The sequence below is a fragment of the Trichoderma camerunense genome, assembly GCF_050948025.1.
Source record: "Trichoderma camerunense strain CBS 138272 chromosome Unknown V8C40scaffold_37, whole genome shotgun sequence".
NCBI classification, from domain to species: Eukaryota; Fungi; Ascomycota; class Sordariomycetes; order Hypocreales; family Hypocreaceae; genus Trichoderma; species Trichoderma camerunense.
The window spans coordinates 70,876-97,545 of record NW_028145333.1 but is presented as its reverse complement, the minus strand read 5'-3'; the positions used below and the strand labels follow the sequence as shown (position 1 = coordinate 97,545).

At 46.5% G+C, this 26,670-nt stretch overlaps 11 protein-coding genes across 11 annotated transcripts; 4 read left to right on the top strand and 7 right to left on the bottom strand.

Annotated features, from left to right (window-relative positions):
• On the top strand, positions 1–2,680 carry V8C40DRAFT_155765 (Zn(II)2Cys6 transcription factor). The gene has a single exon (XM_083211369.1). It carries the CDS (start codon positions 378–380, stop codon positions 2,253–2,255), a length of 1,878 nt encoding a protein of 625 aa, XP_083067025.1. The 5' UTR covers positions 1–377; the 3' UTR covers positions 2,256–2,680.
• A 526-nt stretch (positions 2,681–3,206) lies between these two features.
• Positions 3,207–3,994, top strand: V8C40DRAFT_278805 (uncharacterized protein; the record flags this gene model as incomplete). The annotated part of the gene is made up of 4 exons (XM_083221111.1): positions 3,207–3,230; positions 3,294–3,367; positions 3,419–3,741; positions 3,804–3,994. 4 exons carry the CDS (start codon positions 3,207–3,209, stop codon positions 3,992–3,994), a joined length of 612 nt encoding a protein of 203 aa, XP_083067024.1.
• An 847-nt stretch (positions 3,995–4,841) lies between these two features.
• On the bottom strand, positions 4,842–6,708 carry V8C40DRAFT_284944 (bifunctional fumarylacetoacetate hydrolase/alpha/beta hydrolase family protein; the record flags this gene model as incomplete). The annotated part of the gene is made up of 3 exons (XM_083222256.1): positions 4,842–5,828; positions 5,879–6,058; positions 6,112–6,708. 3 exons carry the CDS (start codon positions 6,706–6,708, stop codon positions 4,842–4,844), a joined length of 1,764 nt encoding a protein of 587 aa, XP_083067023.1.
• A 915-nt stretch (positions 6,709–7,623) lies between these two features.
• Positions 7,624–9,453, bottom strand: V8C40DRAFT_284943 (metal-dependent hydrolase family protein; the record flags this gene model as incomplete). The annotated part of the gene is made up of 3 exons (XM_083222255.1): positions 7,624–7,629; positions 8,119–9,362; positions 9,423–9,453. 3 exons carry the CDS (start codon positions 9,451–9,453, stop codon positions 7,624–7,626), a joined length of 1,281 nt encoding a protein of 426 aa, XP_083067022.1.
• Positions 9,454–10,270: 817 nt separating this feature from the next.
• Positions 10,271–11,231, top strand: V8C40DRAFT_271639 (NAD(P)-dependent oxidoreductase; the record flags this gene model as incomplete). Its single annotated transcript, XM_083220286.1, has 2 exons — positions 10,271–10,856; positions 10,918–11,231. The coding sequence occupies 2 exons, from the start codon at positions 10,271–10,273 to the stop codon at positions 11,229–11,231; spliced, it is 900 nt and encodes a 299-aa protein (XP_083067021.1).
• Positions 11,232–11,788: 557 nt separating this feature from the next.
• V8C40DRAFT_278802 (uncharacterized protein) lies at positions 11,789–12,193 on the bottom strand (the record flags this gene model as incomplete). Its single annotated transcript, XM_083221110.1, has 1 exon — positions 11,789–12,193. One exon carries the CDS (start codon positions 12,191–12,193, stop codon positions 11,789–11,791), a length of 405 nt encoding a protein of 134 aa, XP_083067020.1.
• A 2,341-nt stretch (positions 12,194–14,534) lies between these two features.
• On the top strand, positions 14,535–15,581 carry V8C40DRAFT_284939 (alpha/beta hydrolase; the record flags this gene model as incomplete). The annotated part of the gene is made up of 2 exons (XM_083222254.1): positions 14,535–14,648; positions 14,736–15,581. The coding sequence occupies 2 exons, from the start codon at positions 14,535–14,537 to the stop codon at positions 15,516–15,518; spliced, it is 897 nt and encodes a 298-aa protein (XP_083067019.1). The 3' UTR covers positions 15,519–15,581.
• Positions 15,582–15,587: 6 nt separating this feature from the next.
• V8C40DRAFT_284937 (uncharacterized protein) lies at positions 15,588–17,259 on the bottom strand. Its single transcript, XM_083222253.1, has 2 exons — positions 16,474–17,259; positions 15,588–16,414 (listed from the first exon to the last, which is right to left on the bottom strand). Exons 1-2 carry the CDS (start codon positions 17,249–17,251, stop codon positions 15,744–15,746), a joined length of 1,449 nt encoding a protein of 482 aa, XP_083067018.1. The 5' UTR covers positions 17,252–17,259; the 3' UTR covers positions 15,588–15,743.
• A 286-nt stretch (positions 17,260–17,545) lies between these two features.
• V8C40DRAFT_259582 (transcription factor domain-containing protein) lies at positions 17,546–20,057 on the bottom strand. The gene is made up of 3 exons (XM_083219005.1): positions 19,773–20,057; positions 19,166–19,716; positions 17,546–19,115 (listed from the first exon to the last, which is right to left on the bottom strand). The coding sequence occupies exons 1-3, from the start codon at positions 19,964–19,966 to the stop codon at positions 17,671–17,673; spliced, it is 2,190 nt and encodes a 729-aa protein (XP_083067017.1). The 5' UTR covers positions 19,967–20,057; the 3' UTR covers positions 17,546–17,670.
• A 511-nt stretch (positions 20,058–20,568) lies between these two features.
• V8C40DRAFT_284930 (glycoside hydrolase family 2 protein) lies at positions 20,569–23,497 on the bottom strand. Its single transcript, XM_083222252.1, has 4 exons — positions 22,961–23,497; positions 22,820–22,924; positions 21,937–22,763; positions 20,569–21,867 (listed from the first exon to the last, which is right to left on the bottom strand). Exons 1-4 carry the CDS (start codon positions 23,351–23,353, stop codon positions 20,583–20,585), a joined length of 2,610 nt encoding a protein of 869 aa, XP_083067016.1. The 5' UTR covers positions 23,354–23,497; the 3' UTR covers positions 20,569–20,582.
• Positions 23,498–24,452: 955 nt separating this feature from the next.
• V8C40DRAFT_278798 (MFS general substrate transporter) lies at positions 24,453–26,061 on the bottom strand (the record flags this gene model as incomplete). Its single annotated transcript, XM_083221109.1, has 4 exons — positions 24,453–24,599; positions 24,630–24,799; positions 24,858–25,923; positions 26,005–26,061. 4 exons carry the CDS (start codon positions 26,059–26,061, stop codon positions 24,453–24,455), a joined length of 1,440 nt encoding a protein of 479 aa, XP_083067015.1.
• Positions 26,062–26,670: the final 609 nt, after the last annotated feature.

The window sequence follows — 26,670 nt, the reverse complement described above, 5'->3', positions numbered from 1 at the left end:
GCGCAACTCGGCCGCCGGCCACCGCGGTCTTAAGTAGGTGGCTTGCGGATCATATCAACAACACACCCACAGCAGTTAGTACGCAGATAGCCTCCAAGGCGTGTGTTAGTCCGTAATAGCCACAGCTCTCTTACATAACTCATCTACTAATCTGAGCTACCTATCTTATCTTTCTGGCCGCTGATCGGTTCAGGCGGGGGCGCCGCCGATGATTATCTCCAAGATCTTGGTTGAATCTTTCTTTGAACGCGACTCAACTCGCACCGCCGCCGAGCGGCAACACTCAATCACTCACTATCTTCCGAGTGTCAACGATTGCTCCACATTGTAGTTCATGGCGCGACCCATCGTTGCACTCTAAGTGCATTTCGATATCGATGTTGTCGCCCAATGCGCAGAATCCTGCTCATCAACCGTCCAAGGCCGCACAACAACGGAGGCGAGGATCCAATCGCTCAAGACCTTGTGATACCTGTCGCATTCGAAAGACGCGCTGCGTGCGACAAGACGGTCAGCCGCGATGTGTGCTGTGTACCTTTCACGACCAGTCGTGTACATTTGTGCACGCGCCGCCGTCACGTACTCGCAATGCGTCTATGACAACGCAACATGAACAGCAGCAGCAGGAGCAAGAGCAGGAAACCGATCTTGTTCAGCCTGTTTACTTGGTCGCATCGCCACCTAGCTCAGCAAGCTCACCGGCGCATTCCCGGAAGGGAGCCGCTCAGACTACAGATGATGTGGCATTGTCGGCTTCGGACCCCTACGCAAAAACGATTGCTCAGCCGGACCCGGCGGTATTGAGCAACACTCTGGGGTTGGATCTCACGACCCATGCAGAATACATCGGCTTGACGGACCTCCGACTCCCAGCTGCTGGTACAGCTCCATCTAAATCGTCCAAGAAACGCCGCCTGGACGACAGAACCGTGTTCCTTGTCCACGCAGATGAGGTATCCGCCTCAGAAGCACAGCGCATCGCAGATGTTGACGCCATCGAGGCGATTGCTCGGCCATGGGGGTCAACGCTCGTCGATTTGTACTTTCGAATCGTCCATCCTAGTTTTCCCATCTTGCACAAAGATGTATTCATCACAAAATACCGCGCTTCACATCATCACTTTGCCCCTTCTCTGTTGGCAGCCGTCTATCTGATAGCGCTAGATTGGCAATTGTACGATTCTTGCCTTGCTAGCGAGGAGAATTCGCTGCCAGATGCCAAAGCACTCGAGAAACTGGCGATGAGGACCATTGCACACGACATGCGTCGACCCAAGCTGAGCACTCTCGAGGCCGGGCTTCTGCTTCTGCATCGCAGTCGCCGTGCTGCACAGAGTGGACTCGCGCATACCTTTGCAACCAATCGTATGCTGACTGCCCAATTGGTCGCCGTAGCGCAAGACCTTGGCATCCATCTTGACTGCAGCTCTTGGTCGATTCCTAGGTGGGAAATAGGGCTGCGTCGACGCTTGGCCTGGGCGCTTTATACACAAGATCGATGGGGTTCGTACATCGACGGACGGCCGTTTCTCATCCACCAATCCGACTGGGCCGTTGTATCGTGTACGGATTCTGACTATCCGGAGCTGCATCCTGGAGCCAATGGGCAGCAGCACACCGCGATTTCTGTCGGCTGGGAAGTGTTTCTTCGACAGGCAGAACTAGCCCAAATGCTGAGCGAGATTTCGGTTACCTTCTACAGCGCTGCCGCGTGTCGGCGTGGAGGTACTCTTGAGCAGATGAGCATCGTGGAAATGGTAGCATTGGCCAAGCCAATGGGTCTGAAGATCCGCGAGTGGTACGCTGCGCTGCCCCAGCATCTCCTGCTTGATAACACCAGCACCACGCGCGAGCTCTGTGCCGTCGGTGCTCTCCACCTAGCTTACGTTGCGGTCGAAATCGCACTCTACCGCGCCCTGGTCCGCTCCATGACGCCCGATATGCCGCAATCACTACGCAATGTGCTTGTTCAAACTGGCAAAGCCAAAGTGCAAGCGGGCATCGACTTCCTGTGCGCCTTACGACCAGAGCACACGGCTTCTTTCTGGGGAAGCGCAGCCGCATACCAGGTAGCAGAGATTGGGGCGCTTATTAATCTTCTTGGCTCAAGACCTGGTGTGGATGAAGAAGACAAGACGTGGTGTACTGCAAGAATAGAGGAGCTGCAGTGGGAGCTACGGGTGAGAGGCAGTGCAGCTTCGTTTGCAAGGGATGGGCTGCGACTGCTGGGGCGCGATGTATTACTGAAGCCATAGTGTAGGATCTGTGACGATATAAATCACGGATAATTTTTATTGATGGCTTCGCCATCTTTGTCTCAGTACCTGGGTATTGAGACTTGCAACTGTCAGGTTTATTGGATAATCATTGAGTTTCTGTAGAGATTTTCCATTATCTCTTAGCCATCAATCGACATTCCAACAAGTAGAGTCACCATACTTGAATAAGGAATTCTACTCCTGGTCTCCTCTTATCGACTCATATGGAAATATAGCTTCCTTATCTCAAAGCAATGCTCGATCCTCTACGTATCACCGTCTTTCCCCAAGACTTCTGTTGCAGATTTTAAATACATCTGAACGCTCTTCAAACTCGGAGCGTCAAATGTCTCAATCCTTAGAACAACGGTGATTATGATAATTACTATTACGTATGCAGAACGTAAGTTATCTTACTCCAGCAAATGGAACGACGATTCCGTGAAACGGTGGCTAGTAGGTATTTCAATGTATTACAGCATCTACGTTGTACGGCAGGGACTTATCTGACTCGAGGAGTAAGTCATATCTCTTATCGAAAAAGGTCAATTGGCTGTATCAAAAGGCGGGGTGGTTGGACTGAATTTGAAAGGCTTGGCAGAGTATAACGCAGCTAAATGGTTAGTAATTATTCTCCTTGTGTTACTGTCGCCCAAATGTTATACAACAATACTGTATAGCTGGAACTTGACCAATAGGAGGGAAGACAAGCATCAACAAAAATTACTAGAAACAAGTCATTGGCTTTATTCTTGACATATGCCACAGTCCAAGCTTAACTTACTAATAATAGTTATTACTAAATTTGAACTTCCTACCGAGCAATCAATCATATATATTGCTACAGCTAGATGATTTCCCCATAATATTCTTCACCAACTGCACCAAACTCTCGTTGACATTATATACTTACTTTATTCAATGTCATCGGAACTACCAATCTCAGCAATGGCTTCCAAACCAATAATACTAGTACGATAGCCAGCATCAACAAGAGGCAATTATATATATGTAGCCTAATATGCTTTCCAATAGGTTACCGGAGCCACAGGTTATGTAGGCGCCCACGTTGTTGAACAAGCCCTAAAAGCTGGCTATCCAATCCGGGTGTAAGTTATGGGTCACAATCTTCCCTCGTCCAGAGCTAACCTCATTATTAGAACATCTCGCCCAGGAAAGGCCAATGCTTTCAAGACGCAGTTTGGAGATGATGTCGAAGTTGTTGAGATCATTGATATTGCCACTGGAGACCTTACCACTGCACTCCAAGGTGTAGAGATTGTTATACACGCTGTTGCACCTCATGTTGGTGAAACGGACGTAACGAGAGTGATACTAGGGACTGTTGATGGCACATTAAATATCGCTCGCCAAGCGGCGAAAGCTAATGTCAAGAGGATTGTTTTTACTAGCAGTTGGAGTGCGTGCGTAGATATGGGGAATCCTGCGGCTTGTTTCAGCAATCATGTCTTCACCGAGAAAGGTATGTCAATATTCACTCAAGTTTTCAGTCACCCAAACTGATATTCGTTGACTCCCAAATAGATTGGAATCCTGCAACGACCGAGCAGGTTCTTAGCCGTAGACACAACAAAAACCCTGTTTGGCTACACGGTGCTGCAAAATCACTTGCTGAGCAAGAGATATGGAAGTTCGCTGATGAGCACCCAGAAGTGGATGTTACAACGAGTACGTATCAAACGCCAAATCCAGAGTCTCAAGTCCAAATATACTAATTTATTCCCAGTTAATCCGCCTTTTATCTACGGACCGCTCGCGACAGGTACAAAAATTGAGAAAGAGGTACTGAGAACTCACCCATCGCTTGGTAGGTTCTACAGCCTCCTTCTTGCGGGTTCTTCGCTCCTCGAATTACCTCCATCTTTGGCAATACCCATTGCCGTCGACGTCCGCGACGTCGCTCGTGCTCATATTCTCGCTCTAACTGCTCCACCTACTACTGAGGTTGGAAGGAAACGTATCCTCATTGTGGGCCGTAATTTCCGAATGTGTGACGTGAGTGAACATGTTGCGGCGACTCGCCCGGAATTAAAGTACCGACTTGGAAATCCTCGTGTAGAGCGGGTGACCCCAATTGCTACGATCAACACTTCCCGAGCCAAGGAGATTTTGGGATACAATGAGCCTCTGCCATGGAAGAAGACAGTGAATGATATGATCAATAGTATCTTGGAGGTGGAGAAAAGTTGGTAATAGTAGAGTCTTTCATATCACGTAGTGCTTGCAGCGCTTGCCTGGACCTAGCCTTGTTGATATGAATACGCTAGTGACCACTTATATAGACAAGCACTGCGCTGCTTTTGGAACTCTATGTGCGAAAGGTTTAATAATGGAGCAAAATTGGAAAAGGTTCTCTAGGAAATGAAAGTTAAGGAGCTTAAAAACTCAGATAGAAATGTTTGTGACTCTGTTTATGATACCAGCCTGCATTACTTGACATTGTGATTTTGTGATTTGCTCTTAGTACTTGAACAACAACGAAACCTCTATACACATGTCAATAATCTAATGACTTTCTAGGCCTGAGAGCAAAGTATATTGTCTATTGTCTGGTGAAATTATCTATAGCAAAGTCTTCAGCTGCTCTGATACCGCCGTTACATCTTCATAAGTATGCCAATGCCCGACATTTGGCAACACTACAGCCTTCGCTCCTTTGATACGCCGAGAGTATTCCTCTACCACTTCCGGCGGCGATACAATGTCCTCTGTACCCGTCAAAATAACCGTCTGTGCCGTTATAGCCTCGACCGGCAATGCAGTTGTAGCCATTGCCAACGCCCGGCACGCCTTAGCATAGGACGTTGGTTCCTGTCCAAGCAAGCTCAGCCGAGCGGCTGTCACAGCTACAGAGTTTACTCTTTTCGTGTTTTCCGAAGTGCCATTTAACACGACAGCATCGACGACAGCTTTCATGCCTTGTGTTTGAGCAATATAGCCACGCGTATCGGTATTTGTTCTTAGTTGCTCCGGTAGTGGTGAGGGTGGTGGACCCAGGAGGAAGAGCTTATTTACCAAGCCGGGATTTGTAAGTGCAAAAGTCAATGCGATTATGCAACCCATAGAATGCGCAACCAACGTAGCCGGGCACAATGTACTGATGCCTGAATGCTTAAAGACGCCTGCCAGATCGGCTGCCAAAGACTCCATAGTCAGCAGACTAAGCGGATGCGTTGGGCTAAGGCCGTGACCCTCAAAGTCGAAGAGGTGCAGTGTGGCTCCCTGCTCCAGCTGTAAGTGGGAGATAATCGGCGAGTAGAACTCGGAGGTGGCACCAAGGCCGTGAACAAAAACGATATTTGTCTTGCCGGAACCGAGACGTCGGTAGTTTAATGGTTTGCCGTTGATGCTGGTTAACCCCACGTTAGCATTAAGTGAGCGAGAAGCATTGCTGATCTTGAAAGCTGACTGCGAGACTGGCGGCTTGGTCGCTTCATTGACGCTTGAAACCCTGTTTTGAAGGGTCCCGATTCCTGGGACAGTGACAGTAACCTCATCGCCGCTCTTCAGGTACAGTGGAGGGGTATGTCCGAGACCGACTCCAGCGGGCTTGAAGACTTGTTAGCTAACATAGAATAAAATTGCATCGAGAGCCATACCGTGCCACAAGCGATAATATCGCCGGGCTGCAAAGTCTGTCCCTCAGATATCGTGCTAATCAAGGTCGGAATATCGAAGATTAGGTCCTCAGTTGTTGCGTTTTGTCGCAACTGGCCGTTCACATGCGTCTGGACCCGTAAGATGGAGGGCAGATCTTCTTTGGGGACAGCAGCAGGACCCTAAAGGCATGTAAGTAGACAATTACTGACATAATTTATATATGTCCACTTACAATAGGACAAAATGTGTCGGCTGACTTGCCAATGAAAAATTGTTTATGGTCTCTTTGCTTCTCCCGTGCTGTAACATCGTTAATGATTGTATACCCCCATACATAATCCAGTGCGTTCTCTTTCGAAACTCTAAAACCCGCCTTGCCGATGATTACACCAATTTCTCCTTCGTAATCTAAACAATTCGTGAAATCCGGATGAAGAAATATTTCATCACCATCTCCAATAATAGATGTCGCGCGCTTTGTAAAGATCACGGGGTGACTCGGTCGGTCCACTGTATCCGAACTATCGTATCCTGAAGAATTGAACTCTTTTGCATGGTCCATGTAATTCTTGCCGACAGCTAGAATGTCATGGCCTGATAAAGGCGCTAGAAGTTTGGTAGAAACCAATGGGATTGCGGCACCGGATGCAATTATCGGCAGGGACCCAGCTTCAATAACCTGGAAAAGATTCTCAACTGGACTACCGGAAAGAAACTGTAGAGGTTGCACTGTTCCAGCCTGCAAATCCAGGTGGCCAATCTGCGTAACACCTGTCTCCAGGTGCACGAAGGCGGCATATCGAGTTAATCTCGGTGATTCGGAGCCCATTGCTACTAATTTCAACCCACAGAAGCCCTTTTCTGGTTGTTTTCAATGTTCTTTGCTCTCTCTTGTTGACGTTCCCCTTCGTGAAAAGATAGTAGGGATATGTGGTAAACCCGTGGTAGTCCACGAAAAGCAAATTGTTAGCCAAATAATAGATGGTTAATGTAGCCAATTGCCTGTGGTGGAAGTGTGCCGCAAACGAGCTACGCTTTGAAGCACATTAATAACCTCGCGCTACAGTGCGCTGGATATGGTACTGTCCGCACATCCCGGTATCTCAAACAAATCATCGCCCGATTTAATGTCCCCGTTCGGCATCCTACGCAGTCGCGCGCGGGGAAAGGCGGCGGAGCAAATACCGAATAAGTCGCAATGGCAAGGCTCATATACACGGAGATGAGCGGACTTGCGTGGATGAGCAGGGTACCGGAGAGTCTCCGGCTTCCTTGATACAGCACACACGATCTAGTAAAATGGTGGGATATACAAGTGCGAAAGCCATTGGCCGAGAGAGATATTAGAGCTCATAAGTCCAGCCAGAACTACTACGTATTATGCGAAGTGAGCTTTAAGCCAGCAGCACCCACACTACCACTGGACATAGTCATACAATTAACATACATTAGCATAGTCAAAGCATCATTGATATATTTGGAGTCCGGTATTTGAGAAACAGCAAGTTCATTATCACGAGATACTATTGCGACGTTACACCATGACGTCGTTGTTCTTTCTTAGTGACCGTCAACGAAAATAATCATCCAGCAATAAAGGAATTCCAGTCGTTCCAATTGATCATGGACGGGGATAGCTACGGTTGTGGCCGTATTCTCTCCAATAACATATCTAAATGTAGATTGAATCTAAACGCCCCGAAGAGCCGCTCGTCCGCTACTCTAGCCATCTACCTACGATAACCTAGCCCTCTGCATCTCTACGCCTTCAAAACACTTTCTCAGTTTATCCATTTCAGATGAAGGGTTGAAAAGTAATATTCAAAGGGCCTTGTCAGTCTTACCAGTTAAGTTGGAACTACACTTATTAATATTCTCGTCGACGAAAGGGTTTTAACATGGTACAAACTTCAAGGCGACACAGAAGAACGAGCCAATGTAGACCACATAACCCCTCCCCTCTGTTAATTTAAGAGCATTTAGTTTTCATTTCTCTCTTCACCACTTGCCACTAACCTATCCACCTTCTGAAAACGTTTGCTCTCCCTTTGAGATGTTTGCCAGTTGAATGGCTTGCTATCTCATGCTGAGAGAGAACACTATTGGAAGCTTCTTCTCATGATGCAATTTTGCCTTCGTAAGAACACTATTTCATTATTGCTTGCACTACTTCCCTTTCGATCTTCCAGTCAAATGACCCATCGGCATTCATTACCGGTAAGGTGGTCGGTTTCGGAACCCTCTGAGGCTGTCCCTCGCCAGTGATATTCTTATGCACATGTCCGTTTAAGACGATGGTATGAATACGGTCCTTGTCTTGAAGGATCTCTATGTCTTCCAACGGGTTGCCGTCTACAAGAATGACATCCGCGTAGTAGCCTGGTAGGATCTTCCCAAGTTTGTCTGGATGTCCCATAAGCTCTCCTCCCCATGCAGTAGCTGATATAATTGCTTCCATGGGAGTGAATCCAAAAAGGTTGACAAAATGAGCAAGATCCCTCGCATATGTTCCATGAGGTGCCCAAGCAAAACCGTAATCACCACCTGGAAGTACTTTAATGCCCCTCTCGCGCATCTTGATCATTGCCCTTGAGGCGATCTCCACTTCTTCCTTCAACTTCTTCTTTGCTGCCATCTCCGGTGTTAGACCGAAGGGGATGGCTTCGCCTGTGCAGGAAGTGAGAGGAAAGTTGATGGCGGGAGCAACAAAGACCCGATCTTTGATTGATTCCAGCAGCTTCATGCCCTCATCATCAACATAAGATGCGTGATAAATGACGTCCACACCAGTCATTGCGCAGAGCTTGACGGACGCAGCACTTCGTGCGTGTGCACACACGCGCTTTCCCCGGCTGTGCGCTTCCTCAACCGCTGCACGAGTTTCTGCAAGAGTAAAATAGGTCTCTTCACTACCCATGTGTTCGTGGACGTAGTCTCCAGTCATTGACAGCTTGATGTTGTCAACTCCCAGTGCTAGAAACTCGCGGACTGCCTTACGCATCTGATCCACACCGTCCGCAAACTTGGTTATGGAAGGGCCAATGGCGCCACCTGTAGTAGAAATTTCTTGGGCGTTTGCAAGCGTTCGAGGACCCGGGATCATTCCTTGCTTGATGGCGCCTTTGATGGCGATGTCGAGCCGGGGTCGAGCTGATGCGGCGCCAAAGCACATAGTGAAGCCGTGGTCAAGGTACATCTTTGCCGAACGAGCCGTGTATAGTACGTGTTCTTCTAGGGGAATTCGGGCGATACCATCCAAGGTGGGAGAATCAGTCCAGCTCAGGTGAGTGTGGGCATCGCACAGACCCGACATGAGCGTCTTCCTCCCTTGTCCTTCCACAATGAGTGTGCCTGGCGGGGTAGCTGTTTCAACCAAACCAACTCTGGTGATGCGCTCCCCTTCTATCAAAACATCTCCCAGATAAGGATTCTTGCCCGTAGAATCTAGAATGTTGACATTCTTAAACAGTACCGTAGTTGGATCTCCGGGCAGATGATTATGTATCTCAATGTCCGCTGGGGTAGGTTTAAAATGTTCAACACCAGCAGTCATTGTTTCGTCGGTAGCAGACATGATGCACTAAGGCAACTTGACAGAGATGGTTGTATAAATGTGACTCGAATGCTTGGCTGCTTCTTAACCTGAACAAAGATGTATGGTGTAGATATATATGTATTATTGCGGCAAATGGTCTCTCCGATCTGCGAGACTTGCACAATTGTAAGGCGTTGATGAACTTCCGAGTACTGTATTGGGGTATGATTCGAAAAGCTGCTTATCGGAATTTTCTATTTGTTCTAGTTTGCCCATGTCGTCTTCGAGCAAGTGATACCTGTCACCGTGCCGATTGCCACCATGAAGGTAGGTTGGTTAGCATTGCGGGGAACGCGGGGAACTACTGTAGTCAGTTAGCATTGACGGATCATGTCAGATTGAATAGGGGCTTACTCTCTTCGATTCCAGCTTGTAATGGGCTCCGTGACTTGCTATCACCATGTGAACGGAGAGATGCCGACGTAAAGACCGGGCGAGGTAGGGATACTTCGCGGATAGTTGCCGGGCAGCAAAAGAACGGCTTACTAAAGCTGCCCATGAAGTTATCCGATAGTCTCACATACACCGCGGTGCGCAGTCTATATCCAAGCCTACAATTTCAGAGAACGGGGAGCTAGTCCATAGCAAGATGAAAGAAGCAATATAAAGTAGCTCCTGTTGAATTATCAAGCACAGAAATAGGGAGAGACAAAACGAACAGGGATAAGAAACATCCCAATTTTGTTCTTCTTTTCCATATCATCAGCCTTTCACCTCTTATTTATAAATCATACACCAAATGGAGTCCAGTAGACAAGTATTTGGGTGGGTAGGGCTGGGAAACATGGGTTCAAGCATGGCTTTGAATCTGGCCACCTACGCGGAGCGGCATCATCACCCCCAAATTCGCGTTTGGAACCGCACAGCCGACAAGGCGAAGGACTTGACACCGGGTTACTACCAAATTGCAGCTTCTCTCCACGAAATCGGCTCTAACTGTAATATCGTCCATGGATGCCTTGCCAATGATGACGTTGCGTTGGCTATCTACAGAGAGCTGTTCAAAATCCGGAATAAAGGCTCCATCTACGTGGATCACTCGACTCTATACCCTACAACCTCCAAGACGCTCCAAGCCGAAGCTCAAAAGAATGGCGTGTATTTTCTATCCTGTCCGGTTTTTGGCCCCCCCGCGGCGGCAAAGTCAGCAGAGTTGCTTGTGGTACTGTCTGGCGACGCTGAAGCTCGAGAAAGTGTGAAAAAATATCTCGTTCCCTCACTTGGAAAAGACTTGATCGACTGTGGGGATGCGACAGCGGATGGGGCTACACTCAAGTTACTCGGAAACAGTTGTATTTTGGGCACCATTGAGCTTCTGTCAGAGAGTTTCTCACTGGCTGAGAAGACAAACTTCGACCTGAACGTCTTTTATAACTTCATTCGTAAGTAGTCTACCTCTTACTCTTTTTCATTCAACTCAATAATATGCTGAAAAACGAAAAGAAAAATGGTTCCCAACGCCTGCATGGCTTAATTATGGAAAGAAAATACGAGATGGTGCTTTTAGCGGCAAGACAGGCTTTACATTGCCCGGTGGCATGAAAGATGCCTCGTATATCCGTCGGCTTGGGTCTGTTACCTCAACTCCAACTCCCGTAGTTGATCTGGCATGGAACCACTTAACTACAGCCGCAACAATAGGAGGTCCAGGGCTGGATTGGAGTGCATGTGCGGTAGGTATGAGAGTGAGTGCCGGGCTTAAACCATTTAATGGGGAGGATTTTAGCCTTGATAATGGCTCTGCTGCAAAACGATAATGCTGTTTCATTGCATTGCTTGAATGAAGGGGAGATAGATAGATAGCAATGAGCATACATTCTATGAAAAGAAAACAATGGAGAATACATAGAATACATTATATAGAAAAGAAGAATGGAGAACAGAATTTGGCAACATTGTTGATTGATCTGTCCTGCAACATCTCTTTAGCTCACAAATAGCAAGACTTCATCACAAGCCTCGCAACACAACGAAGGATGAACCAATACCGACTCCTACATCGTATCATATTGAGAATAGAAACGGCAATAGTGGAGGGATATTTAGGCCTTTTGCTAGCAATCACTAGACTAATGGAAGGGAATGAGCATTCCAACTCTATCTGTATTTGGATTTGTTTCGACAGTTATAACAGGAAAATATTAGAAGGCGTAAAGAGTTTCGCGGATAGTATCTTAGCCTCACATAAGAAGACAAAGTAGTAGACACAATAATTTGATTGAGGTCATATTTGCGCTCTGAATCTTCACATCCGATAGTAGCCTGTAATCACTTCTATCAATTCCCTTCTTCTTAGTCACATAATAGACCAGCTTTAGTCGAAATTATCGAAGATTGCCTGTATATACCCGCTGTATATCTGAACTGCTGATATACCAAGTTGAATGGCCTGATCTCCTTCTATGCGAATTTCTGGAGCTCTAGAGCCCGACGCGATAACCAATGTTGAAGTAGAAATATCGCTAAGAGCGTTCGCGGCCTCTTTAGCTTTCTGTACTAGCACGGGGCTTCCTCGTATATGAGTTGGGTTAGAACGCGACTTGACTATCTCAAAAGTAGCAGACATGGAAAATTCAGCAACATCAGTCATAAATGCGAATTGTTTAAGATCCGGATAAGAAGAGTAAAGTTCTTCGGCTGCCGATCGACTCAACCAGATGTCATGGCCCAGGCTTTTCTCATATAAAGAAGACCATCCGGTTAGGAAAACCCCGCACATCAAACTGGAAGATTTTAGGGCGAAAAATGCTCGTAGAGCCCCTTCAAATGTCCCTGGAGACTTGGAATCATCAAGATGGAAACATATACCTATCGGCGGCAGTTGCGGGTCACGGCCAGGGCTGCTTAAGTAAATGTTCCCAATATTATCTTGCTAACCAATAATTAACGCATGATATTTATTAATGAGGAGATAACGATCCGATATACAGACATACTTTGAACTGCAGTGCATGCTGAGCTGCCAGCAACCGCAGGCATTTGCGTAAGGGAGTGTTAAGCCGAGGACTCTCAGACTCAAATCGTCGGATATAAAATGGCAATAGCCATTCAAATGCTCTATCAGCTTCATTAGATGCCAGCATGACGAATAGTTCTTTGGAATATATGACCAGTTTGGACGGAATTCTACACGAATGGGACACCATACCAGTTTTCCCTCACACTGAAGATCACGATGCATTTAAGTGTCTGCTTGTCTATAACATTGCTGCAGCATATGAGAAAATGCTATTATTGGGTAAATCAAGACCGCGAGTTAGCTAGTTGTCATTAGCAGGCTACGGGATGGCAAACTCATCGGAGAGATGCCGGACGACAGGCTTTACATGAGCTCATACACTGACAAAAGATGTGCCACCGGAGATAGGAGTTGGCTTTCTTATCGCACCAAATCATCTCCATACATTTTTTGCACGAAATTATCCCATAGGCACTGATTTGCGATTATTATGCTTGCAAAGCAGTAATAATTTTTTTTCTTTTGGCAATAATAGCGATGACACCATGGAATAAACTCCCGGGTAGTCCAGCCTACAGTAATCCCACACTGGATTATACCTTATTATAGCTCTAGTCTTCTAAGTGGTAATCTTTATGATCAAGTATGTTGCATGTTCTAGTAGCCTAATCTAGGTTGATTCGAGAACAGCTCAAACATCTGAAATATCTAATCTATTGAAATATATGGCATTCAATACCTTTCCGACTAGCCATCGAACCTAGTCAGAATAAAGATTTGCGTTTACTCGGTGCAGGTCACTGAGTTATTGACATTTTCACTTTACTACTTCTGAGGTGAACTCAATAAAGAGGAAATAAGTACACGTGCTGTTCTATCCATTGTAGCTCTCAATCTATTTTTAGGAGAAAAGGAGCCATTTCAAGCCGAGAAAAAAAGGCTAAAACTCAAGATCATATGCCAAAGTATCTTCACATAATTCCTCTCTCATTTCGTGGACTCTGTGAACTCTGATTAGCTCTTGAAGCGAAGAATCGATTATACTAGACAAACGCAAGATGGGCTGGGTGCGTAGCCTATGAAACCAGGTGTTCAGAAGATTCTAAAACAGCCACAATTCCCATATCAAAGCCCTTTGAACGTGATGCGCTGAATGGCACAGGCGGATTGGCGCAGAGAGTAATGAGACCTGGAATCTTGCCGACCATTGCTTGAGCTAGGTTGCTCCATTGCGAAATTTGAGCTCGCGTAATGCCTGACTTTAGGCGAAAAAGTACTATAATTGGAGGTTTGTCAGCCGCAGCACTGCTACCCATCAAGGGTTATACTCGCCGATGTGGTAAACAGGCATATCCTATAGTTGTGGCAGAGTCTCGTATACAAATGCTCTATCAAATTTGTATTGCCGCAATGCCGTGGTCTTAAATTAGCCCCAGAGAGGTGTTGCGGCATCTCTCCGAGGGGAACCCACTGTGTTGTGCAAGTCTCTCGAATAGTTAAAAATATTGACCGAGAGTTCCGTAACGGTAGTCAAAGCGTTGCTCAGCTCAAAAGCTTCACTCTTTTTGATTGCGTGAAGATTTTACCTTCGTCTTGTATTATGCATAGAAGACGGCTCGATTGTAATGCATACTGTAACTAGAGAGACACCACAATTCCGCGGCATGTTAGCTGATAAAAAAAGAAATAAAATTGATGGAATATTGTAAGCATCCAGTATAAATCACATGCAGCATTTCTGTGAGAGCATTCTGATCAGTGATGTAATTTTGTCTCTCCATGGAGCAAACTTTTGAAACAAATCCGTCTTTGGCGACGGCAAGAGAGCACGGCATTTATCTCGATACGCACTTCTTCTCTGAATGCTGTGAATGGGTGGCATTGTATTGTTACCTGTTAGAGTGGTTTCGGCTTCAAACCACGGCACTTAAACTATTAGGAGTGCAGCCATGTTAACATGACACTAGCATCTTGTATAATAGCTTGATCAAAGTATATAATTGTAAACACTACACTCTATACCTGTCTAGAATCTCACCTGCTGTCTTTAAGCCATTGCCATCTTTTGATCTACACTTTTAAACCGTCAACCGGTATCACAATGTCACTCAATCGCAAAGACGTAGCGTTTCCCACAGTCGACGGAATTACTCTCAAAGGATGGTTTTTCCCTGCTAGTGACAGGAATGGCCCATGTGTCATCATGACTCCCGGCGTATGTCTATCCTGGACGCAGTATAGCTTCCACCGCCCTAGTTTTATAGCCGATGCAATGCTACTGCTAACCTTGGTCCGTTTATAGCTTACGGCATTGAAGGAGCATTTTGTCGATAGGTTCGCCATGGCATTTCAAGAAGCCGGCATCCATGCACTCCTATACGACCCTCGAGGATTTGGAGAAAGCAATGGGCAGAGATATGATTCTGACCCAGTTAAAGCACAGGATGATTACCTTGACGCTTTTAACTATGTGACATCTCTTCAAGAAGTTGATTCTAACCGCGTTGCCTACTGGGGATCTAGTTACTCTGGAGGAGTGGCCGTGACTGCCGCAGCGATCGACCATCGCATTAAAGCAATAATTATTCAAGCGCCCTTTGTCTCAGGCGAACTGCAATTTGAAACACACATGGATTTCCTCGCTGAGGTTCTTCAAGACCGGGCACGCGTATGTGCCGGAGAAGAGTGGCCACTTACTCGCCTTGTTGCTTCAACTCTTGAAGAAGCAGAAGCAGGGACAGCAAAGGTCCTGCTTTCAGATGCAGTGGCGTATCAATACTTCGAGGATAGTCATGCACAAGGCGGCAACTGGGAAAACAAAATTACCACTATGACTCTTATGAGAATGCTTCGGTTTGAGCCTATACAATATATTCATCGTATAGCACCAACGCCGTTCTTGATGGTGCTAGGGGACAATGACGTCAGTGTTCTTACATCGCACCAGCTGCAGGCGTTTGCAAAGGCTCGCGAACCCAAGCAGCTCCATATTTTGAAGAACTGCGGCCATTTTGGCCCATACCGATTTGATTCCTTCGAGGAAAATATTGCAATTCAGCTGGAATTCTTGAAAAAGCATTTGTAGTTACAGCCAGGTAGTTCGAGATATAAACACTGAGACTTCTTGTACTTCTATTTTTCATGTAACTGAACGGGCTGATATAATTGACTATAACTTGCAGAAATATTGCACACCTCTAAATCCACGAACATGTGATATTCTATATTGGCTGCATAGCTTGGTCCGAGATATGTCGTAGGATGTGTTCTTCAAGGAGGTGCTGCAATCAAGTTTCATAAACAGTACAAGCTAAAGCTCTCTAGCCCAATCAGCAACCAAATCTCTAAGTGCTGTATCCGAGCCAACGTTTCCCGGGAAAACAACAAAGGGTAGGTTAGGAAATTTGGAACCAGGTTCATCACATTTCCATAGTGGTATTCCTGGAGCTGCTTGCCCCAGAATTTTGGCACGTCGTATACGCAACCCTTTTGTCGCGGCATCGGAGGAAGTTATCCCTCCCTTGGCAATGATATATCGGGGCCTTGTCTCTAATCCAGATAGGACTGCCACTAAAGCTTCGGCGATTATACCTCCGATATTCAAACTCGAATTACCGTCATCGCCAACAATTAATTTCCGGCTCGTCATTACCAGGGTGTCTTCTCCATTGGCGATGTGATGATTAACAGAACGAATAGCATGAAGAATTGTGCGTCGTGAGCGCTCATTGTCCGCAAGCAATTGTTCCGCGTCCAGGGTTACAGTGGCAAGCAATGGCCCGCGTCCATCGATGAGGGATGTCAGCTGCCTCGTAGTGGTAGGTACATATGATCCAGCGATGATTAGTCCGCCAGTGCTGCTAAAAGAAGCATCTCTCGGGAATTGATGAATAGCGATTGCCGGCTTTGGCTGGATTCCTAGGCGCGTTGAGACGAATGACGCGGCTGTGCGGTAAGTGCACTTTCTTCCGACGGCCTTCGCTGGTAGATTTTTAGCTTGCAAACGATGTTGCAGCGTGAATAGAGCTAGTGTGGCTTACCTCCAAGCAAACCCTGAACAAAGATCTCCATATCTGCGTCGGCCACTGCATTCACAATAATAATAGAGCGGGGTGGCAAACTAAGCAACTTTTGTGTTATGCCTGACACACCTGATACTCGCAAATCTTGTAATGAGATTGAAAATATAGCACTTGTCGCTATGTGGCCTCCTGATTTTTCCAGCACATAGTCTTTGAGGTTTGAATTCCGATAACCGAACGTTGCGTCACCCGCAAAGGGAGTCCTGGCTACGGGGATCAACTTGTCTGACTGTATATCCGCAATATAATGGACGTCATCGATAGTCACACGATGCCCTTGAGAAAAAAAGGGGGCAAAAATCCAGAGATCAGCTTTGCCGATAATGTCCTCCACCGCGTCGAGTTCGCTTGGGAAATGGCCTCGAAGAGTCGAGTCTCCACGCAGAACAATCTCAAATGTTTTCTTTGCGATATAAGCTGCTTGCTGAACTGATTTACAAATTTGGCGAACGAGGGCGCAAGCTTCGCTAGATGGCAATGCGCGGGAGTTGGTCAAGATAAAAAAGCCTGAAGGGTGGGACTGGAATTCATCTACCAGAATATCCAAATCCCAAGTGGTGAGGACTTTAATGTCGTGACACGTTTGAGTACCTGTGGGATCATCATCGAGAATAACCAATGTTTCTAAATGCCGTCCCTGGACCTGGTAGTTAATTCCCTCGGCTAAATCTGTTTCTAGAACGGGGGGTGGGAGCCTCTCCAGAGTCTTCCGGTAGCTAAGAATTGGGAGATCCATTGGAAGACAATCGTTGGTTAATAGATTGAGTATCCTTGGCTTAAATGAGCATTTTTGTTTGATAAGCCATACGATTGGGATGGAGTCTGGCTGATATACGATTTTCGCCAACATATGTTGTTGACATGTAGACTAGCATGGCACATTTGGGAGCCACCTCTCGCTGGCAGGCATTATCGACGACCGAATCTCTGTTTAGATATTACATCATTATAGTTCACTCAAACTTATTCAGCATAGCGTATCACGGCAACATACCGAGACTTTCTATCAGTGCGCCGGAATCTCGTATCTATTCTGGTCGACAAATGGAAATTTTTTCTGATCGGAACAATGCCGAAATTACCGTGGCTTCAACCAAGTGACAGCGATTGCTACTGCTAATAAATCTTATTCAAGTAAAAGCCCAATGGCTCCCTCTACAATTGTCCGTCGTGATTTAAATCACAATTACCTACTATGCCACTTGAGTCGACCTCCACGAGGAAGTTTTGTACATCACCCAAGGTGTTAGATCCTAGCATCCGCTCAAGGCTTACCTCTCCCAGATCCAAATTATAAAAGACATTAAATTCTTCCAGGTCTTTCTGGTCATTCATCGGTTTAAACTGTTGATCCTGGGATACAAAGCTATATGCTTCGTCCATACCTGCCGGTTGTACCTCTAGATCGGTTTCTTGGATTAAGTGGGATGACAGTGGGCCTTGATGGAACTGTTCCGTGCAGCTTGTAATCATAGTCGGTTTACAGCCATTATCGGCCGCCAGGGCCTGCTCAATTACTTCGGCGCTCTGAATAGTTGACATTGTACTCCGGGAGCTGCGAAGAATTGCAATGTTGAAAGCCAAGCGTGCTTTGGCTGCTTCTGCTTCTGCTTCATTTCCTTCTTTTAGGTCCAAGAGATTAATTGTAGCTCCGACGAAGATTGTATATGTTTCTAGGTAGGTTAAAACTCGAAAGCCGAATCGGCGAATATGGAGTGTCGCAAGGTGATCGATCATTTGAGCAGCTTTTGTAGCTGCATCTTTTGCATTGATGTCCAGAGCACGGAACGGGCGACACAACCAGGCAATAGTAGCCTGATATACCATGTTGAAGAGGAGGATGTGTAAAGGTGGGCAAGACGCTATCCCCGAGTCTCCTTGCAAGTATATGTCAGTTGGAAGGGATTCAGCCCAGCTGGTAAGCTTTTTGATGGTATGTTTAAAATATCCATCCAGCAGTTCTTGATCCGTGTGAACGCGCGCGTACAAAGTATCGAGAATCTCATTGATCATTACAGATAGATGACAATAAGCCGAAAATCTTGTTGCAGTATTCGACTTTTGAGTCAGACTTATGTTGGGGGGGAGAGGAGTTGGTAAAAGAGGACACCAGGGATCATTATCCATTTCTTCGCCATCGGGCCAAGAATCTGGAGACGGTATCTCTTGCCTTTCATGAATCATCGGTGGGCGTCCCAGGCACATGCTGATAGCTTTATCCCATGTGTAGCAACTCCAGAAGATTTGTTGCCGTAATGCCAAAACATCTGTGGAGAGCTGGCCTCCGAGGCGATGATTCAGCAAGTGAGGGTAAATATGGATGCCAAGATCGCGCATCATTCGAAATGCCATTCCAGAATATATCCAACCTTGAGAAGTTCGACCGTATGCACATTCTCTAGCTGATAAGATCAGCAGCCCCTGTAGCGTTGGGATTGAAGATCCCCTCTCTAGTTCTTCAGGTAGGCATTCTAGTGCCTTTTTGGCAAAAACAGCACTTAATTCTGGAGCATTAGGCCTGTCCGAAAACCGAGCTGCCTGAGATAATGTGCAGTTTAGAAGAAATACTGTCACAAATGGTCCAGAAATGCTTAAATCTCCTATGTATTGTCAGTAATCTGATAATTGGTATCTTTTGCGGTTCACTAACTCATGAAGATCTTTCGGCATAGAACGAGATGAAAATGGTGCGGCCAACACCAATACACATCTAGTAGCTCGTTTACTAAGGGTTCTGGAATTTCTGGTGACAGGGCAGATCGCAAGTCATCTCGCGGGCGAGTCGCTGGTGCGCATGCCGCACTTGGCATACCACGAATGGTCAGAGAGCCGTACAAGATGTCTGTTTCCATGCTTACAGAGAGCCGACTGGGGATTCGTATGCCCTTCTCTCGTTGCACGTGGTAGTGGCTCGTTGGTCCGAAGAAATCTATCTGCCCATTCCTGGTAACGGTGGTTTCGTCCAATAAATTTGTTAAATCATCATCTGCCGACTTGCTGACTTTTGTATTCCGTTCAACCACAGGCAGAGCATCGTGGCCTGAAACGTCCGTAGTTTCATGGCTCGTTGTATCGCTGTTAAAATACTCTTCCAGTAATTTGGAGCGCTCGAGGTCGGTGGCATTTCTCAGTCTCTGTAATGTCATTTCAAGAGCCTCCATTCGCTCCTGCATCGCCACAGCATATGTTATTGACGGAGCCCTTGAGAAGAACTGTAAGTTTTGGCCGTAACTATCTTAATTGGGTATTATCTTAACTTGTTGTAAAGGCATATGTCTTTGTTCTCCAGGCATCGATCGCAGCTTGGTTGATTTCCATCACATCTAGCCTTGCGGCGCCTACAATTACCGCACGCGAACCCATATTTTCGAGCTTGGCGATTTCGTCTGGCGTGTATTAAAGTCTTCCGAATTGCGGGCATAGTAGTATCTGAGCAGGATCGAGGCGTCATGATGTCTTGGATTCAAAATTTGATAGATGGAGATGCTACTATTAGTCTGTTAACCATATCCTTTGACATGCGGAACATGGACGGAACCACAATTGATTCAGATGATAGGAATAATTGAGTATATGCAGTAGCTGTAAACTCACATATTAGCGCTGCCCATTCCAAATTCGTTTTAATACCTTTACTCCACCTATACATAGTGTTGCAAGAAGGGTGGAGAAAGTAGTTAGCTATGTGGTAACGACCCGCCCGGCTACGAGGAACGGGTAATACCACTGAGCACATAGCCATAACTTCTTAGCATTTTCATTTTGTTCCGCTAGCTCCGAGCTACTTAAGGCCGAGAGGAAGCGAAGTAAAATCCCGGGGCTAGGTCTTGACGATTTATATTATTACTGTTACGATTTATCCCCCATACACAGCTGCTTCTATTCCAATAACTACTCTCATTGCAACTATTAACTGAATATTCTTGTTCAATTAGTGCCATGGTATTAAAGAGCTATAATATCGCAATTACAATCAGCCAGTACCCTCCGATATAAGAGGGCAGCTTACTCTAATATGAATCTAGATCATAACACTTGCACTTAATATCGGGAAACGATCTATCATATCATTCTATCTCCCAATCATAGAGAAACCTTCCTGAAACCTCCCTTCCCTTTAAGCCTTTAACCCGACAACTGATCTCCTGCCCAGGCAACAGGTCTAACATATTGTCCTCCCAAAGTGGTTCAGGTTCATCATCTCTCTCCGTGCCATCATAAATTGCCTCTAACCAAACACCCTTCAGTGGTTGATTCGACAATACTGTGACCTTGTTCTCCCAGTCTTGCCCTTTTTCATCCTCGACTCGGATAGTGAGCTTTGTTTCTTGCGGCCAAACCAAATAACGAAACGGCTCAGGCCAGTTAATCTCACGAGCAAGAACCTCACCAGATTCTATATCGACAAGGCTTGCCTCTAAAAGAACAAGCGAGTCATCCGTCCAAGATCCTTGAGCCCCCAGATGCCCAAGCTCTGTGTTATAGCCCGCCCTGAGTGTGACGACCCGGCTCGCGTCCAAGGGTTCAAGTTGAGTCCAAGTGCTCGTCTTTAGGTCGTACGCTTGGAGAATTAAAACGCAAACTACGTGTTGGGTCAGCGTGTTGTGTGCGAATATCTTGAATGAGGGAATGTAGGAATCTTGGTGCTCATCTGGATCTGGGCAGCGCGTCTTGGGTGTACGCTCAATACCAACCGAAATGGGTGCGAAATAGCGGCGGATGGAGTAGAAAGCTGGCTTCGGTCGCAAGAAATAGTCGACTAAAGCCCATGATGTTACCGGATAGATGTCGTTGAACTGCCAAATCAGTGCTCCAGCACATCGTTCATCGCCGAGCCCGTTGAACATGCGCTTCCAGTCTCTTAGAGCGTATGAATAGGCTTCTGATTGCATCAACTGAGACGAGTAGCCAAAATTATTCAATGAAGCTATATCAAAACGAAAGTTCTCGGCCAGATATCGCGCAATACGTATGTGTGCGCCCGTGGACTTATTGTGGCAGTCTACGACTCGAGACTGTGGGAACTGCTGGCTGTTGGGTGTCCCTTGGAGGAAGTATTTTACCGTTCGGTTCACGGGGAAGCCATGCATGCCAAACTCAGAGATAAACCGGCCGCTGAGATCTTTGTAATCCTGATAAGAGCGTTGGTCCAAATGCCAGACAGCCCACTGATGAATATTGCCGATGGTGGTATCATTTGCGGTAGCACCACCATATGGAGAGTTGGCCCAATATTGTGTCTCCGGCGCTAGCTTTGCGGCAATATTGGAGAGGATATCTAGATATATCTTGCGATGAGAGAAAGGCTTGCCATCCCATGGCCCAGTGATGTTATCTCGATCGTATTCATAGCTAAGTGATATATTAGCAGGGTTGCTCTGTGGGGTACAACGGGATATCAACGATGCATCTGTGACCTACCCAAAATGGTCAAAGAGTATAAAGTCTTCATTTCCACCACTTAGTAACGCAAGAGACGCCCTGCCACGCATTCTGAGAGTCTGGGCCTCGGCTTCTTTTCTGATGCTATCAAGAAATTCCTCATGAGTAGGATATATTCCGCAGGCTAGGGCATAATCGTGCCAAACCAGAATGCCCATTTCGTCGCAAGCGTCAAAAAAGTCGTCATGTTCATAAATCCCGCCACTACACACACGGATCATATTCAGATTACCGAACTTGGCAAGCTTAATCCATTCGAAATAACGCTTTCGAGATATAGTAGGTAGCATGGTGTCTGTGGGGATCCAGTTACCGCCTTGAGCGAAAATATCGCGGCCATTAATCCTAAACATGAAGGTACTTCCAGGAGCATCATCGAGAGGTTTCTGTACTACTTCGATGTTTCTTATTCCAAAACGACGACTTGATCCATCTAGAACGTTAGATAGAGAGTCTCTCAAGATCACCCTGGCCGTGTATAGATGCTGATCGCCCAATCCATTCGACCACCACAGCTTTGGAGATCTCACAGAAACCTCTAGAGATGCCTTATCGGAATCAGCTAGAACAATTTGTGATTGATACAACTCATCTCCGAGAGCATCACGAATGCTGATGCCTAGACTAGCGGCGCAACTTGCTTGAGCAACTTCAATGTTAAGTAAGACTTGGGCAGACGAGTGATCCTCAGCCAATTTCGGCACGATGTAGACATCTTTGATGCGCGCGCAAGATGATTCAAGGTAGACCGGGAGATATGGCCCTGCGGTTAGGCAAACTGGGCCCCAATCCCAACCCCAGTGACACTAAGATCGATTTCAGCTGTGCGAAAATTGTACTCGTTTTATGGGAAACATCATACCTGTGCCTTTCGCACCGCCATTCTTCTGGGATTTTTCATTATCTTGGGCAAATTGTCCGGTACTTCGTACTTCTTGAGCAGCGCCGTCCCCACCTTCATTGGACTCTCAAACAGAATGACCAGCTCGTTTCATGCACCAACCGAATGAAGGGCAGCCTTGATAGGAACTCGGGCTGGGATAAACATGTTATCGCTCTCATAGATCTCAGCTCCATTAAGATAAACGGTGGCAAAGGTATCGAGACCCTCCATGATCAAATCAACCTTGTCATTACCAGTTGCTTCTGGAGGCGTATTAAAGAAGCATTGATACTCCCAATCAACTTCGCCAACCCAAAGGGTCAGATACTCGTTCTCTGCAATCTTTAGATCTGGGATTAATTTCTTCGCTGTGAGCTCGGTCTGGATAACAGATGGAAAATTTGTCACTGCACTCCATTCCCTCAAAGCAGGCATATTTTCGGCGTCTTTGCATCCGTTTGAATTGGCCAGCCTCCAGTTCCAGGCGGTCAGAGGTAACTTGGCTTTCGGCATATTTGGTAGCAACGGTCGTGAGATTTCGAGTATAGTGCAGCTTATAGAGACACGACATGATGGAAATCGGAAGGACAGCACACTTTATATACTTCATTCGTGTATTGTCTAAGTGGTCTGTACAATATACTGAAGAGGGTTGAGCTGAAGCTAGTGATCTCGGTGGACTTGGCTTTGTTCTGAAGTGTGTAAAGTCACCGTGAACACGATTCGGATCCGTTTGGGTAACATTACGAGTGGATCCACACACTGGACGTCAAGTAGCCAGCTCGGTTTTCCCACTTTTGGCGGTACCTGGGATGGAAGAGGGTAGCATTTCTGTTTCTGGACCATGTTATAGGCTTCGTCGGAGTACTCAAGCCACGGAACTCGAGATTTAAAAAATCATGGAGTTTGGTGTGTAATTGACCGTTACCTCCGGCCCGAAATACACATACTAAGGTATGGATAGAGCGGTCTACAGCAATTCGTGCCGCCATCGGGTTGAATGCTTATGGGAAGTCCCCGGCCTATGGCTCCACTTCCGGAGTATCGGTTCGGAAGGATGAACTGAACCGAAACAACTTTGTGGTATTACTGCAAAATTCAGCTAGCGTAGCACTGCCATCGGATAATGAATTCTACGATTGGCAAGCAAGGGGGGACCTGTCATTCCTGTGGCTAACAATGGAAATTGAGAGGCGTATCGAGGACGCGGCAGTGCTTGACTCCAGTTTCATAGTTCTATGACTAGATCACAGCATCCGAACCGAACCGACATCCATTGGCGGAATAGATCAAACTGTAGCTGAACGATGTCGTCTTTTCCGCTTATTGTGCCGGAATGGGGAGTATTGGCGCGTCAAAGCTGACGCTTGAGACGTTTTAGCGTATGAGCAATTTGAAGCTACATACACAATTGCTAAGACAGGCCAAGGTGTGCAACCCCCCGGTATTTCGAAGGTTATTTTAGAAGGGTTGTCAAAGTCACCCTGTTTACTTGGAGGTAAGCTAGAAGGTTGCCTACCTAGTAGGACCGTCATGTAATGTACCTCTCTCAGTCAACCCAATGAGTATTATCCCTCAAGCTGGAAAGGTCAAGTTAGTTGAATCATGAATATTAAATCTCGAAGCAAATGTTACTTACAGTTCGATTTTTGGTCTCAGGAATGAAGAAAAAGATAGTGGCCGCTTGCACCATGTTCCAGACCGCAAAAATGATGTACGTCTTCCGGGTAATGTTGCGTATTGCAACGGGCCAAGCAAACTAGTTGAGAAGCATGGCGGCGCTGATAACCAGAGTGGAGAGTGCTGACCCCTTTGCTCGCATTTCATAAGAGAGCACCTCCATGGGATAAAGGCTCTGGAGAGGCGTGATCCCGATGGAGAAAATCGAGCCAAAAATAAATATTAGACCGAGCGAAGTCTTGGATGCAGCAACGTTAGTACCAATTGAAGGAGAGCCATCTGGATTGAGTCCACCGCAACTCAGAAGAAGCAATCGCCATGCCTGCCCAAGTTATACTACAGCCAATGAAGGCAAACATAAGTAGAGGCCGACGACCAACTCGCTCGACATAGCATGCTCCGAGAATTGCGAAGGCCCACTGCTGGCAGTTATTAATTAGAGTAATGTTTGCTTGTTGAATTGGATCGTTGTAACCGGCCGTCTCCAGGACAGCGCCCAGAAAGTAAGAAAGAACGGAGTTACCAGCCCATTGAGCAGCGACTGAAACCCAGAGATTGCAACACAGCCTATATACAGAGGCACGAGTATGAAACAAGGCGCGATAGTCCCACCACCTCTTGTCACTGCCATCCAAGTTAAGAAATTCTTCGTATTCTTGAAGCTGGAGCTTGACCCAAGGTGACTCAGGGTTTCCCCTTCCGTGATACTTGGCAAGAATGGCGACTGCTTTTTCTCTCTTGTTATGAACGTAGAGCCATCGAGGAGATTCGGGAATCCAAGGAGACAAAACGATAATAATTCCAGCGAAGAGACATTGAAGCCAGGTAATAAGACGCCACGAGGCATTTCCGCCCATGTTAAGACCGCCACGCGCGGCACCAGCAGCGATGATAGCCCCGGAGAAGTATAGAGTGTTGTATAAAGCACCCATTACTGAGCGATAAGCTGGGTGATTGATCTCAAGTACGTATATTGGACCACTGGCACCATTCATGATGGCTCCAAACCCAATGAAGAAGCGGCCACCCATGAACTGACCAGCGCTCGTGGACGTACCCTGGATGACTGTGCCTATGATGATGGAGAGTGCTCCGAGAAAGAGACCACTTCGACGTCCGAAATAGTCCATCGTGGGGCCGATAAATGGCATGGCAGCAACGCCACCGACTTGCATCATGGAAGCCACAATACCAGCCCAGATACCTGAGCTCTCAACATTATAGGTCTCTCTGAACCACGGGTTTTGAAGGAGGTTGTTGATCAGGGAGGCATCGTAGCCAGCGGCTGTAGAGCAGCAGAAGCCGACAAGTGAGACTCCAATGGTCATTATTTGGCCCCTTTCAAAGATACGAGGCGCTTCCTGTGCCATGGCCTGGTCGAATGCATTGGTTATTCCAATGACCTGAGGTATAGCCTCGTTCTAATTCTGTTAGCTATTGAGAAGGGTTGGCTATGGGGTATCATAGAAATGATAGTGTCTTACTTCATCCGTTTTCTCATGGTGAACAGCATTGATGGGTTCGTTATTTTTTCCTGCCATGATGAAGAAAGTCTTGCGGATGGCCAAATGTGTCGTCTCAACGTTAGGCACAACGTAGTAGTATATATATTAGCGTCAGCTTTTCACATACGATATGCTCCAATCCTGAGAAAGCAAGATAAACGGTTCTATGATGTGGAGTTCTTCCATGCTCAGTGGCTTGGAATATTGCTTCAACAAACGGTCGGGGTAGTTCTAGACAACCCCATGGGGTATCCATGCCTCACCAAGCCCATTCCCTTTTCCCATGAAGCATATAGTCTAGAACATGCAGATTGACGTTTCTTGGTACGAACAGTACTTGTATCTCATCGGATTCTAATTGTTCAGCCTATTTTAGTAGTTCCCAGTGGATGGATGGTTAACCGCTTTAGAATTCAAGTAGAAAACTATTCTCATTAGCTTGAAGGGGTGAAATTTAGATTACTTGTGTTTATAAGTGTTGTGTCTCGTCGCACGGTGTAAACGCGGAGTCCACCTATAAATACCCTTTCTATTTCAGTACTAGATGCCTCAATAGCGCCATTCATCTGTTAGACTGAATCCTAGTGTCGGAGTGTCGGTTCGGAACACACACCAGCATCCGATTAGTCCTGACACTTTCCCTTG

Excerpts from the sequence above, each read along its gene's own strand:
- V8C40DRAFT_155765 (XM_083211369.1), top strand. The coding sequence starts at position 378 with ATGTTGTCGCCCAATGCGCAGAATCCTGCTCATCAACCGTCCAAGGCC.
- V8C40DRAFT_284937 (XM_083222253.1), bottom strand. The coding sequence starts at position 17,251 with ATGGATCTCCCAATTCTTAGCTACCGGAAGACTCTGGAGAGGCTCCCA. Across the intron at positions 16,415-16,473 it reads TGTTCAGGGTTTGCTTGGAG|CGAAGGCCGTCGGAAGAAAG; the intron begins GTAAGCCACACT and ends AAAATCTACCAG.
- V8C40DRAFT_259582 (XM_083219005.1), bottom strand. The coding sequence starts at position 19,966 with ATGACGCCTCGATCCTGCTCAGATACTACTATGCCCGCAATTCGGAAG. Across the intron at positions 19,717-19,772 it reads GACATATGCCTTTACAACAA|GGCTCCGTCAATAACATATG; the intron begins GTTAAGATAATA and ends GTTCTTCTCAAG. Across the intron at positions 19,116-19,165 it reads ATGCCGAAAGATCTTCATGA|GAGATTTAAGCATTTCTGGA; the intron begins GTTAGTGAACCG and ends GACAATACATAG.
- V8C40DRAFT_284930 (XM_083222252.1), bottom strand. The coding sequence starts at position 23,353 with ATGCCGAAAGCCAAGTTACCTCTGACCGCCTGGAACTGGAGGCTGGCC. Across the intron at positions 22,925-22,960 it reads TCAAGGCTGCCCTTCATTCG|AGTCCAATGAAGGTGGGGAC; the intron begins GTTGGTGCATGA and ends ATTCTGTTTGAG. Across the intron at positions 22,764-22,819 it reads TGGCGGTGCGAAAGGCACAG|TGTCACTGGGGTTGGGATTG; the intron begins GTATGATGTTTC and ends AATCGATCTTAG.